General features: G+C 38.6%; 1 protein-coding gene and 1 pseudogene across 1 annotated transcript in view; both read left to right on the top strand.

Annotated features, from left to right (window-relative positions):
* Positions 1-15402, top strand: part of LOC136217504 (uncharacterized) — a gene marked incomplete at its 5' end in the record, with an annotated part of 222921 nt that overhangs the window by 159838 nt on the left and 47681 nt on the right. Inside the window, one exon of the mRNA XM_066004096.1 lies at positions 2080-2790. Within this exon, the coding sequence (XP_065860168.1) occupies positions 2080-2790 (711 nt within the window). The remainder of the gene's footprint in view (positions 1-2079; positions 2791-15402) is intronic.
* On the top strand, positions 3127-11712 carry LOC136220234 (putative pectinesterase/pectinesterase inhibitor 28; annotated as a pseudogene).

The following is a 15402-nucleotide window of genomic DNA, read 5'->3' as shown; positions in this document are numbered from 1 at the left end:
CCGAGAGCGTAAGTTATGTAGGGAGACAACCGAGGTATAATTCTAATTACAACTCCTTCCATAACTCGAATGCTTATCACCACCGTAATAATAATAATAACAACGGATGGAGGCCTCAACATCCACACCCGAATTTGTCTCACGACAACAATCAAAAGGTGTTGAAGCCCCCATCCGGATTCCATAATGAGTTCAGGGAGCAAGGTTTGGGCCAATTCCCCAATAACCAAGGAGGACAAAGTTCTCAACCTCCTAGCAATGCGCAAGACTCTACGGTAATTAATCTCCTAAGAGAAATATCTTCCCGTCTTGCTGACAATGAGGCTTTTTGCAGGGATTTGGGACATCAAGTGGCCCAATTAAGTCGCCAACGACAAGAGAGACAACATGAGTTTCTCCCGATTAACACTGAACAAAACCCGAGACCAAAGAACCGGGAGACCGCACAAGCAATAACTCTCCGTAGTGGTAAGGGTTTAGAACCACTAGTTCCAAAGGCGACTCCAACCGCTCCAAAGGTAAGTGACGAACCGGAAGTGGTAAGCAACCCCGGTTCGGATCCGAAACCCACAACTTCCTCGGATAAGAATAAGAATGTGTGTGATCCAATTGGGGCTTACGTACCGAAGCTCCCTTTTCCACAACGACTTAAAAAGGAAAAATTGGACCATCAATATGGCAAGTTTTTGGAAATATTTAAGAAACTTCACATTAACATCCCACTTGCGGAGGCATTGGAACAAATGCCCACCTATGCGAAGTTTATTAAGGAAATCCTCGCCAAAAAGAGGAAGTTAGAACACAACGAAATGGTAGCGCTTACGGAGGAATGCTCCGCGATTATAACGAATAAACTCCCACCTAAACTCAAGGATTTAGGAAGTTTTTCTATCCCATGCACGATTGGTCATGTTGAGTTTAGTAGAGCTTTATGTGATTTAGGTGCTAGTATCAATCTAATGCCTTTGTCTATTTTTAGGAAGCTCAGCTTGGGAGAGCCAAAGCCTGCCAATATAACGCTTCAATTGGCCGATAGATCCATTGCCCGGCCAAAAGGAGTTGTGGAGGATGTCTTAGTGAAAGTGGACAAGTTCATTTTCCCCGCCGATTTTGTGGTGCTCGACATGGCGGAAGACGATTCGGTACCGATCCTCCTAGGACGACCATTTCTTGCAACGGGTAGGACTCTCATTGATGTCCACGAAGGTAAGCTCATCCTACGGTTGCAAGACGAAGAGGTAGAGTTTAACGTATACAACTCCATGAAATTCCCGTCTCATACCATGGAGGATTGCAATTTTTTAAATTCCGTAGACTCTATTGATCTTTTTGTTGAGGATTTTTGTGATAGGTCTTCTGCGGGAACCTCTTCAGAAATAGATGGTAATGAGCATTTGGATGAGGATCCATTGAACAAGCCGTTTGAATACTGCTCCGAGATAGAACAATGTCTGTTGGCAAGGAGCCGGTTCGAGGGTTTGGACCAGGATAGCAAAGCAAAACCAAAGTCATCTCTCGAAGAGCCTCCGACTTTGGAACTTAAACCCTTGCCTCCTAATTTGAAATATGTGTTTTTGCAACCTCCTAATTTCTTACCCGTTGTTATATCTTCACTTTTGACAGAGGAAATGGAGGAAGCATTGATTGCGGTGTTACAAAAACACAAAGGCGCATTTGGATGGACCATTCACGACATTAAAGGGATTAGCCCCACCATTTGCACACACCGCATCTTCATGGAGGACAAAGTCAAACCCTCCATGCAGCCGCAACGATGACTTAACCCCAACATGAAAGAGGTAGTGAAGGCTGAGGTAATCAAACTCCTCGACGCAGGTATAATCTTTCCTATCTCCGATAGTCCATGGGTTAGTTCGGTCCAATGCGTTCCCAAAAAGGGGGGCACTTCGGTGATGGAAAATGATCAAGGGGAATTAATTCCCACACGAAAAATAACGGGGTGGCGAGTATGCATTGATTATAGGAAACTTAATGAAGCCACCCGAAAAGATCATTTTCCCTTGCCGTTCATTGACCAAATGTTGGAAAGAATGGCGGGGCATAAATTCTTTTGTACCCTCGATGGCCTATCCGGCTATATGCAAATCCCCGTTGATCCTTCGGATCAAGAAAAGACGACGTTTACTTGTCCATATGGGACATTTGCATATAGGCGGATGCCGTTTGGGCTTTGTAATGCCCCCGCCACCTTTCAACGGTGCATGACGGCTATATTCTCCGAGATGATTGAGGATTTCATGGAAGTCTTCATGGACGATTTTTCTGTTTTTGGGTCGTCCTTTGAAATTTGTTTAAGCAATCTTGATAAAGTCCTTCAACGTTGCGAGGACACTAACCTAGCTCTTAGTTGGGAAAAGTGTCAATTTATGGTTCAAGATTGTATCGTTTTAGGACACAAGGTGTCCGGGGAGGGAATCGCGGTCGATCCGGCCAAGATTGAGGTGATTGAGAAATTGCCTCCTCCAGTAAATGTTAAAGGAATTCGGAGTTTCTTGGGTCATGCGGGGTTTTATAGGCGATTCATTAAAGATTTCTCTAAAATAGCGACCCCCTTGACCCAACTCCTCTTAAAGGATGCAGAGTTTAGTTTTTCATCCGAGTGTTTGCTTGCATTTAATACGCTAAAGGAAAAACTAATTAATGCACCCATCATGGTAAAACCCGATTGGAGTCTTCCCTTTGAACTTATGTGTGATGCGAGTGATTTGGCTGTAGGTGCTTGTTTGGGCCAACGGGTGGATAAAATTTTCCGACCCATTTTTTATGCGAGCAAAACGCTCAATGAAGCCCAACAAAACTATTCCATTACGGAAAAAGAGATGCTTGCTGTAGTTTTTGCTTTCGATAAATTTAGATCATATCTCATGTTATCCAAAATTATCGTATACACTGACCACGCAACTCTCAAGTACCTAATGACTAAGCAGGATGCCAAACCACGGTTGATACGATGGATTCTACTCCTATAAGAATTCGACATCGAAATCAGGGATAAAAAAGGAGTGGAGAATGTCGTGGCCGGCCATCTTTCCCGGTTACAAAGCGAGCAAGCCACATCTCTGGAAGTTGTGGAGATCAAGGAGACCTTTCCCGACGAAACTCTCTATGCGGTAACACCTTTACCTTGGTATGTCGATATGGCGAACTACAAAGCCGGGGGGCCACTTCGGCCCAAGTCGGACTATGGCAAAGGTTCTACAATGTGGCTTTTATTGGCCTACCTTGTCCAAGGATTCCCAAGACTTTGTCAAATCATGTGACGTTTGTCAACGGAGCGGGAACATCTCTCGTAAACATGAAATGCTCCAACAAGGGATCCTAGTTTGCGAACTCTTTGATGTTTGGGGGATAGACTTTATGGGACCTTTCCCTAAGTCGCATAACAACTCCTACATTCTCGTGGCGGTTGACTACGTGTCCAAATGGGTGGAGGCCGTTGCCTTACCCTCAAACGACTCTAAGGTGGTAGGGAAATTTATAAAGAAAAACATCTTTACTCGGTTTGGAACCCCTCGAGCTATCATTAGCGATGGAGGTTTCCATTTTTGCAATCGCCAATTCGACCAACTCTTACAAAAATACAGGGTTGCACACCGATTCTCCACGCCCTACCATCCGCAAACTAGTGGACAGGTCGAGGTTTCTAACCGCGAACTAAAACATATCTTGGAAAAAACGGTTAGTTCCTCTAGGAAAGACTGGAGCCTAAAGCTCGATGACGCTCTTTGGGCCTACCGCACGGCGTTTAAAACGCCTATCGGGATGTCTCCTTATCATTTAGTTTTTGGGAAATCGTGTCATTTACCGGTGGAATTAGAACATAAGGCCTATTGGGCTCTGAAATTTTTAAATTTTGATGTGCAGGCCACAGGGGAACAACGTCTCCTCCAACTCAATACCCTTGATGAACTTCATCTCGGTTCGTACGAAAATGCCAAGATTTACAAGGAACGTACGAAGAAATGGCACGACAAGCACGTGCAAATCAGGGAATTCAACAAAGGGGACCAAGTCCTCCTATATAATTCTCGCCTCCGCCTGTTCCCAGGAAAATTAAAAAGTCAGTGGTCAGGACCATACATCATTATTAATGCCCACTCGTCCGGAGCGGTCGACATCCAAGGTTCCGACAACGTAACCCACCGGGTGAACGGCCACCATCTGAAAATATACTGCGGAGGCACTCTTCCACGACACGGCGAAGCCACATCCCTCCAAACACCATAAGCATGCACACATCACGAGAAAGTCGAGCTACTCCGACTCTAAACGTAGCCTCGGTTTGCGTTCCTCAAACCCTTTGTATATATGTATCATATCTGTTTATTCTTTCCTTCATAGGCTTCTTCAATTAAAATCAACGAAAAAACAAATCCCATACTAATCCAAATTTCTTACGCGGGGCGTACACACCATCACGCCCCGTGCAGCCGAGTCTCTGGCACTATTTTTACAATTCACGCGAAGCGTACATACCAGTGCGCCCCGCGTAGCCAAGCTTCTGATCTTTTTACTAAGTTCAAATGAATGGCCACGCGGGGCGCCCCTCTTAGTGCGCCCCGCGTATCTGAGTCTCTGGCCAAAGTACACTTAAAACGCATCTCCTACGCGGGGCGCCCCCCTAGGCACGCCTCGCGTAGGACCTGACCTTCAGGGTCCATTTTTCAATTCCATCTTTATTTTTGTTTTTGTTTTTCTTTTCTTTTGCGACGTCCTTGGAATAGACGTCATTTTAATAACGCGGAGGGCCGTGCAACCCCGCACTCACCGTTTGTTTTGCACTAACAAAAACAAAAATAAAAATCAAATAAACAACAAAATAATTAAACTAATTTATTGATTCTTAAATTTTTTCCGACACACTACCTCCCTCGGAAATTAATTAAAGTTCCGTTATTTGTTCCTAAATGTAAAGACATTAACACAAATGATCGGTTTTAGTAAGAAATTTTAGTCTTAATTCTAAAGTTATAGAATTTATGCAAAGCCTAGGTTCGTACTAAACAAAAGCATTGAGTCCTAACCCACTAAATTATCTAAGTTATTCTACGCCTAACTAAGTTACTCTACCCCTAATTGATCTTTCATTAATGAAACTATTCGAAGGAACATGGTATGAACGATAATAATAAAGATAGATTATCAAGTCTATTGAATAAAAACCTAATCTGAGTCACTTGTATTCAAGACGATTAACCCTACTTACCCTCCTGAGGTTCCTAGCGCGTGATTCCCTAAGGCCGAAACTAGGTCTAAGGCTCAGTAAATTGGCGCTTAATCAACTAAGAGGTCGTCAATCTCCTAGGCTCTGACTAGGTCAGATTCAGCTCGCAATATGTGCCTACTAGATTTTGGGGCTTTTGAATGAGTTAAACCAATTGAATAAAGTGTAAGACAGAGATTAGACAAATAATCATAGAACAAAACAAGAGCTAAATTATTATTAAAGGCGAAGATAATTGTCACAAGATACAATAAGTCAAGTTCGACAACTGTATCAAAGAGTACAAACATGGAAAGATAAAAGGAGATACAAAAATCCCTTTCAGGGAACCTGTTTACTCTGCAGCCGGCGACTTAATCTTAATGACGGACCTTGGTAATTCCTCGGGAGAAAGCTTTGAAGGAGCTTCAATGGAGGTTGAGGAAGATGGAGAGGAATTACAAGGGGAAAGCTAAAATAATTTACAAAAACGAAAGATATCTAATTACAATTGAAAAATCCTATTTATAGACGCGTCTCGGGCCTCGTTTTGACCTATTTTCGTGTCCTAGTTGGTGTAGGAAGACGTGGGGCGGAACGTGGCTTCGTGGGGGTGGAATTGGTCTTTTTGACCAATTCCCGTAGGGCTGCTCGCCGAGCAGGCGCCTGGCGCCCTGCTCGCCGAGCAGGCTCCTGCTCGCCGAGCAAGCCTCTGGCGGCCTGCTCGGCGAGCAGAAATGGCCCGTGGGGCCCTGCTCGCCGAGCGTTTTCACCCGAAGCATGCTCGAACCAAGCTCGATGAGTTCCGCGACCTTTTTCGTCCGACTTCACACCTGCATACGCATAAAAACTCCGGAAAACATTAGTCCAAAAAGCCAAATTGATCCGTCAATCGCTTATTTTGAGCAAACGCTTCGTTTGGTGTGACTTTTGACGGACCAATTAACTTCAAAAGATAACGGAATTCTAATACGCATGCTATTTCGGCCGTATTTGCCTAAATTGATTACAAAACTAGCCTAAACGGCGAAAGTAAATAGAATGTTTTCAATTCCTAACTAACTCACACAAAAGCATTTAAATGCAAGAATTGCTCGCTTATTAACCGAATAACTCTAAAAACCGTCCTAAAACCGTACCCAAAGATAGGGGTTTTTGACCCCTATCAACAAGTATAGATGATATAAACAAAGAATATTCACAAAGGAAACGTATATAAACAAGTATTTGTATAAACAGGTATAAACGATATAAACAGAGAATATTCACAAAGGAATCGTATATAAACAAATATTGGTATAGACAGGTATTTGTATAAACAGGTATTTGTATAAACAGGTATAAACGATATAAACAAAGAATATTCACAAAGGAATGCCTAAACTAACAAATCAACCTTTGGTTCGATATTACAGAAGAAATAAATCCCCGGCAACGGCGCCAAAAACTTGACGCGCCTCAGCGGCGTCGGTCACCGCTGAGGCTGACTAAGGGATAAGTGTACCCTGTCGTTATCAAGTAATAAAATCTGGACAAGTCCAGGTATCGAATCCACATGATTTATTCCTGCAAGTATCGAGCTACTTGGTCTCAGGTGTTATCTAGGCTGTGTGGGTTTTGAGTTGTTATGATTAAGTTAATCTACTCCTAGTTGAATTCTACTCCTAGCTAAGTTATACTAATTCGAACTAAGTTATTCTACTCCTAATTAAGTTATTCTACTCCTAAGTAAGTTAAACTACTCCTTGGTGATCTTTCACTAATGCAATTACCCGAAGGAACATGGTATGAATGATAATAATGAAGATAGGTTATTAGGTCAATAGATTAAAAACCTAATCTAAGTCACTTTTATTCAAGGCGATTAACCCTACTTACCCTCCTGATGTCCCTAGTGCGTGATTCCCTTGTAAGGCCGAAACTAGGTCTAAGGCTCAGCAATTTGGGCTTAATCAACTAAGAGGTCCTCAATCTCCTAGGCTCTGACTAGGTCAGATTCAGCTCTCAATATGTGCCTACTAGATTTTGGTGCTTTTGGATGAGTTAAACCAATTGAATAAAGCGTAAGACAAAGATTAAATAAATAGATCATAGAACAAAATAAGAGCTAAAATATTATTAAAGGCAAAGAACATTGTCACGGGATACAATTAGCCTAGGATTTATAGACTGTATCAAAGGGTACAAACATAATTAGATGAAAGGTGATAAGAAAATCCCTTTCAGGGAACCTGTCTACCCTGCAGCCGGCTTCCTAGGTCTTAAGGACGGACCTTGAAAAATCCTCGTTGGACGGAGCTTCGAAGGTGCTTCAATGGAGGTTGAAGGAGATGGAGGAGGTGGAGAGGATTCTTCAAGGGTGAAGGCTAAAGTAATTACAAGAATGAAAGATGTTTCATTTACAATTGGAAATTCCTATTTATAGATGCGGTTCAGGCCCTCTTTCTGACCTAATTCGTATCATTTGGCAGGTGGGAAGTCGTGGGGTCAATCGTGGCTTTGTGGGACCGGGAATCAATCTTTTGACTGATTCCCGCAGGGCAGCTCGCCGAGCTGGGCGAGCCAGCTTGGCGAGCTGGCCATGCCAGCTCGCTCGAGTAGGCCCTTGAGGGCCAGCTCGCCAGCTCGCCGAGCTTGCCCCTTAGAGGCCTGCTCGATGGGCTGGCAGTGCCAGCTGGCCGATCCGGCCTAAAAAGGCAATTTCGACGAGCGGGATTGCCCAGAACGCCTTGCGCGACTGCTGGATGTCCCGAAACGCAACTTTCACCCAAACTCGTTCCTGTTTTAGCCTGCACGTGCACGAAAACTCCAAATAACATTAGTTTCCGAGGCTAAATTGACCCACCAATCGCTTATTTGGAGTGAACACTCCGTTTGGTGCGACTTTTGGCGGATCAATTAGCTATAAAAGATAGTGGAAATTTAACGTACATGCCAATTTGGCCATATTTGCCTAAAATAACCAGAAAACGAGCCTAAACAACGAAAAGTAAACAGAACATAGCCAATTTCTAACTAACTCACACAAAAGCATATAAATGCAAGAATTGTTCGCTTATTCATAAAATAACGCTAAAAACCGTCCTAAAACCGTACCCAAAGATAGGGGTTTTTGACCCCCTATCAGATGACCATGTCGGTTAGTTGTTGCATGCAAGTCTACAAGCTCTTGATTGAATTTTGCTGTTGTTGCATAAATTGCATCATCATCTCCTCTATGTTGGATTTGTGCTCTTCTTTTGGTGGTAGAGGTTTTGCATACTTTTGAACAATTTCTGGTTGTTCTTTCTGTTTGAGAACAAGGTGGCTGGTAATGTCTTTTGGCTATTCCTGAAAAAAATTGAAATCATTTTTACAACCAGAATTATAAGTGTTAGAAAATGAATTCTCTTATCGCTTTAAAGAATTTCCCAAAAGGTAAAATTGTTCTTGGATACAATTTTGCACTTTTCTTCTTTCCACACTCAATGCCTTGATGATTTCCTCCACAAAACTCACAACTCAAAGGTATGTTTTGAACAACCGAAAGTCATTTCCATTTTCTTCAGTTTTTTGGACAATGCTTCAACTTGTTCTGAAAGTTCCAACATAATTTTTGCTCCATGAATCCTCTCGTTTCCACCATTACTCCTCGAATGCCATTTATGTCTTGTTCTCACCAATTTTTCAATCAAGTCATAGAACTCTTCCGCCTCTCTCATCCGGATCACCATTTGCCACTAAATCAATTTGAATTTTACATGCATTGCTCAACCCATTGTAAAATATTTGCATTTGCATCCATTTGGGTATCTTGTGATTTGGTACTCTTCTCAATAACTCTTTAAATCTCTCCCAACCTTCTGGAAGTGACTCATCATCATATTGGGTGAATTTGGAGATCTCATTTCTCATGCGAACAACCTTGGAAGGTGGAAAATATTTTGTCAAAAAGGCTCCAAGCATTTGATCCCAAGTTGTGATGGATCCCGGTTGCAAAGAATAGAGCCACCTCTTTGCTTTGTCCTTTAAAGAGAATGAGAATAGCTTCAACCTGATCACATCGTCAAAAACACCCATTTTAGATTTGAAAGTATTACAAATATTAAGAAAATCATAAATATGGTCATTAGGATCCTCATTTGGCAATCCACTAAATTGAACAATTGCTTACACTATTCTTTTTTATCATGGAGGCTTTAATCTCAAATTCATTTTCTTCTTCATCCAACATCACGATGCATGACATATGTGTCATAAATGAATGCTTTCAATACTCTTTCATTCGTAAGGGTGGAACATTTTCCTCCATGTGTTTTTTGGTTGTCCCTCTGCTTGTTCTTCTTCTTCGGCTGCTTGTTCTGACTGAACAAATTCACACTTAACAAATAAGTGAGAACCGACTATTATATATAAAAAAACAACGACTTTAACTTTTCTATCCCCGACAACGGTGCCAAAAACCTATTGTCCCCCAAAAGGTGTGACTCTATCAAGTGCACTAGGTACAAGTAACAAAGTGATAGTAAATTATCGTACAATCAGATTCTTAGAACAGAGAGTTTGGTGACTTAAAATAGGAGTTTAAGTAATTAAAATTAAATGCAAGAAATATAATACACGAATCAGAACTAATAACAAACATGCCAATTCTATAAACTTCTATAAAATATATTGGTAATTTTTTTTTCACAAAATTATATTTTTTTTTTCATCTCATCCCCACATATTCTTAGAGACAAATAAGTTCGACATTACTACATTAAAATAAAATATATATATATATATATATTGTTATTAAAATATATTAAAATATTAAAGAGTAATTTTAGTATTTTATTACTAATGTATTAGGTAAAAACATATGAACCTTATATTTATCTCCAAAAAATCAATTCAGTCCATTTGTCAGCCGTACCGATTATAAACAAACATGTGAGCAGAGTCTTACAAAATTCGCCGGAAATGCGACGTCACCGAACCAGCTAGTTATGGCTGGATTTGAAGCTGCGGTTAAAGCTCTTGAAAAGGCAATTGAAAATTCCACCACCGTGCGAGATGCTGCTAAAGATCCAATGTCGAAACAAGCTCTTGCTAATTGCAAAATATTGATGAAAACCGCCATTAAAGATCTCCGAGTTTCTATTAAACAGGTCGGATATATTGATCTGACGAAACTCGATGAACTTCTCGATAACCTCCAAATATGGCTTAGTGCTACGATTACTTATCAGCAGACTTGCATCAATGGCTTTGATAACACCACAGGAAAAGCCGGTGAGAAAATGAAGGGAATTTTGTTAACTTCTAGTCAGCTTTCAAGCAATGGACTTGCGATGGTCACCGGACTTTCTTCTATTCTTGGTGATTTCAATTTATCAGTAATTACAGGCCGGAAACTTCTTTCAACCAATATGGCTACCGAGCCGACGTGGATTTCTCCTGCTAGAAAGAGACTTCTTGCTGCTACTCCGGCGATGATTAAGCCTGATATTACTGTTGCTCAGGATGGAAGTGGCCAATTTAAAACCATTGATGAAGCTATTAAGAAGATTCCTGATTTCAGAACTGAACCTTTTGTTGTTTATGTTAAGGCTGGAGTTTACAAGGAGAAGATCACTTTTAAAAGAGCAGCGACTCATGTCATGTTGATCGGAGATGGTCCGACTAAGACTAAGATCACTGGAAATGCTAGCTTTGCTAGTGGTGTTGCCCCTATCATGACCGCCACAGTCTGTAAGTAGCTCTAGAGTTTGAGTTTTAATTTTTCATATATTTTTTCTTTTTTTATCCTAATCTGTTTTCGTTTATTTGGTGCAGCTGTTAGCGGATCTCACTTCATAGCAAAGGATATCGGGTTCGAAAACACAGCCGGAGCCATCGGACATCAAGCAATAGCACTCAAGGTGCAATCTTATATGTCCATCTTCTACAACTGCCATATAAATGGCTACCAAAACTCCCTTTTCGCCCACACTTACCGCCAATTCTACCGTGACACCACAATTTCTGGCACCATCGACACAGTTTTTGGGGACGCCGCCGCAGTTTTCCAAAACTGTAAGTTCGTGATCAGAAAGCCAATTGATCTTCAGAAATGCACAATCACAGCACAAGGAAGGAATGACACAAGGCAAACAACTGGTTTCATCATCCAAAACTCCACCATTACAGCTGAAAAGGACTACCTCGCCGTCAAGGAGACAAATCCGGCTTTCCTAGGCCGTCCAATGAATCCTTATTCAAGGACTATCTTTATGCACACTAATATTGAAAATGTGATCAATGCAAAAAGATGGTCTCCATGGATGGGAACATATGGAACTGAAACTTGTTTCTATGCTGAGTATGAGAACAAAGGACTTGGTGCTGATACATCAAAAAGTGTTACTTGGAAGGGTGTTAAGAAGATTACTGCTCAAGAGGCTGCCGAATTTTCTGCCGGAAAATTTATTGATGGAGATAGTTGGATTACTTCCTCTGGGGTACCTTATTCTTCCGGTATTTAAATATGAAGTTGTATTTTAGCAACATTCAAAAAATAATAATAAATGCCATGTTATCAATAATAACTATTTTATGTTAATTAATTATTGTTTTTTATTTATTGAAAATACAAAATAACATTTCAATGTTTTTATTTTCATTTATAGAGAAACATTTCGTGATGTTAATTTCTTCTTCCCCTATGTTTATGTTTAGTCTTTTTTAAGTTGACGAATATATTTTTTAAATGGTCTAATAAATAATATATTAATGACCATATTATTATATTTGTCGCTCAATTGTAAATCTATATATGAAACCGTTACACTTATCCACCTCATACATAAAAAAGAGTTAAGCTTAGAGTTTATGCTTAGAATTTACCTCAAAATATGAGCTCGGCTTACCCCTCCCCGCCCTAGTCTTATATTATATATTTTCTTACATTTCTTATCCAACTTTGATATTTTAATTAATTAATATATATATATATATAAACTAATTAAATTTGCGTTTGTTGTATTTTTTTTATTTTTCATAACTATACATTAATGTTACTTTACTTTTTAATATAAATATTAGTTTGATTGGTTGGGTTTGAGAATTAATTCTCTCCGCCTTGTCCAAATCGATCAAAACCCATATGGGCTAGATTAGATTGGTCAATATAGTTACATGTTAAGCACGAATAAATCCTACTCGAGTCCGATCTGGTGCAACCAATAAACAAGTTTACTCAAGTTACATACAACTTTAGGAGACCTAAAAAATATATTTAAATAATACTAAATTCACAAGAGCATTTAATAACATGAGTTGCACAGGTTATGTATCTAATTAGCAGGTCAATCAATATTTAAGATATAGATTAGAATCCGATTTAACTTTAACCTTAACGTGGAAATCATGTTTGTCGATGCAGTTTTTAGCACTTCACTCAAAACCATATTAAGCAAATATAGTGTTTGTTTAGGTTAATAAAACAACAATTTTTGTTCTTTTTGTTAGAAATAGTAGCATTTTTTAGCTTTTCAAGATAAGTTGTTTGTATTTATTAAATTTTGCCAAATTTATTATTCTTATTTTCACAAAACACGTTTCATTTTAAACGTTATTCCTATCATTATCGAAAGAACAAGATTTTTCTTTATTCAATAAATTATTTTTTTAATTTTTATTTAGTTATTTAGGTTATTTTATCAATCTATATATCATATTTTTCATAATTTATTTATTGATTAATTTAAAATATTCCCATATTAGTGATTTTACATACTAACATTAATAATTCATCACAATTTTATCAGACATTAATAAATAATCAAATAATAGCAAACAATTAACAACAAACTATTAACTGCAACATCAAAAGTCCCTTGAGGCGAATCATATTCCTCAAAGATAGGAAGATAACACAAAAAAGCCTTTAAGGCTAAAAGTCTTCCTCAGAGATAGGAAGACAAAAACAAAGGATACAACTGGCCACCTATCCTAAAAAACAGATTCTGGACTAGCAAACACATGGAAAAAACAAACAGATTCTGAAACATAAAATGCGAATAAAGAGCAGATTCGAATAAAACAAGCAAAAATAGAGATATATATAAAAGTGAATGCTATCATTACAAATAAAACTAAGGAAACACTATTTCTTTAGACAAAAATGTTTACATTTAAAGGTCTCAAGAAGTGGCAGAGTCTTCCTTGCCTTTGTCCACTTCAACCTGAAAAGACGTGGAATTTTACGCATCCTTCGCATCCACAGCTGCTGGATCAATGATTATGACATCTTCAACATTATTGGCGGGTAGCTCTGAAGTCTCGCCCTCCGCATCCGACGAAGCTTTTCGATCTTCCGCAGCTAGGATTTCTTCATATATGACTTTAGAAGCATTCTCCAAGGTATCATAATGAAGAGCTTCTTCAATCGAAGGGACTTTGAATTCTGGATCCTCAAAGTCTAGCTCCGGATAGTCAGGGCCGGCTCGGGACTACTTGAGGCCCTAGGCGAAATATAAAATATTGGCCCTTATATACAAGTAAAACTATAAAAATAAATAGATGTATTTAAGTATAATATCATCCTCTCTTTTGGCGGAGGAATACCTTACAACTTTTACAAATACATGAATATATATATATTTATATACATGAAATTACAAATTTAATATTCATCTAAAAATTGCTCTAGCCCGTTGAGATGCAAAATCACTAATTAAACTTTTATATTCAATATCCTTTAATGTCTCATTTTCAATAGACAATAAAGCTAATCCATTTAATCTTTCCTGCGACATAGTAGAACATAAATAATTTTTAATCAACTTTAATTTTGAAAAACTTCTTTCTGCAGACGCAACTGTTACAGGTATTGTTAGTAAAAGTCGATAAATAATAAAAGAATTAGGAAACGAGTTTATTCTTTTAATAACAGATAGTATCTTTAAAGGAGAATCATTTTCTATTTCTAAAACTACTTTCAATACTTTTAACTCAGAAAATAAATCATAACCATCAACATCAAATTGTCCATTATGCTCAAATAAATCACTTAATTCATGACATTTTTTCTCCAAATCATTGTCATTTAAAGATTTTAATTTCTCTGAAGTAAACAAAAATCCAAACTTTTGCTCATAATAAGAAAAATGTTCAAATCTTGTTTTCATAGAGGCTATTGCTTGATCAAGTATGTACAAAAAATAATCAACCCGAAAAGATTCCTCACATGTTCTCACTATCTCATCATCTTGATTTTCATCAAAAAATTTCTTTCTTTTAATAAAACGTTTATCACAAAATGCCGGATGAGAATCAATTTCAATTGCAAGTTTTTTAGCTAAATCTAAAGCTGATGCATATCCATTTTCCCTATAATTTTCTAAAAAGGAAATAAGACACTTCAATTTATCAATAGCAATATCAATTTGCATGTCATTAGATTGCAAAGTTTTGCTTACTGTATTTACTGCAAATAATATATCATACCAAATAATACCAGATTAGAATAGTTGAGCAAAATTGTAAGTGAGTATGAAGAAGAACTTGTAGAGAACCAGATTAGAATAATTATAGTTGAGCACAATTGTAAGTGAATATAAAGAAGAACTTGTAGTAGAGAAATTTAATTGTAAAAAACTCAATTTATAAGGACTGATCTTGTCTTTTCAAGTTTTTGAACGTTAGAAAACTGATACAATGGAATCTGTTTTCTTTTCCAAGTCTCTGATCAAACACAAAAAGATGAGATAATGATCTACTTACTAGCATTTAGTCAATTGAGTGGGGCCTCTTTTATCCCTCCAAAAATAAAATATGGCAATATTTTGTACTTTCCAATCTCCACATTAAATGAAACTGACAATTTTTTTTTACTTAAAATCTTATATATGTAGCAAATTTATCCCAGCTCTCTTCTTTTACCAATTAACCAAACTAACCTATATATTACTATAATAATATATATGGGGCCCTAATTTTTAGGGGCCCTAGGCAATTGCCTAGGTTGCCTAGAAGCTCAGCCGGCCCTGCGGATAGTCTCTCTTTACGACGGAACAGATCCGTTCGCTGTAGTAGTATGCGTGAAGACCATACGCCCTTTCCAGGTCGATTTTATCTTGCTTACGCCCTTTCTCAGCCGCCTCTAGGGACTAGCTCACCATTAACATTCTCAGAATTAGCCTTTTGTTGTGCCAGCTTAGCCTCGAGGTTGT

This window comes from Euphorbia lathyris, chromosome 2, assembly GCF_963576675.1.
Source record: "Euphorbia lathyris chromosome 2, ddEupLath1.1, whole genome shotgun sequence".
In the NCBI taxonomy this organism is placed as follows: domain Eukaryota; kingdom Viridiplantae; phylum Streptophyta; class Magnoliopsida; order Malpighiales; family Euphorbiaceae; genus Euphorbia; species Euphorbia lathyris.
This window is presented reverse-complemented; position numbering and strand designations above follow the sequence as displayed.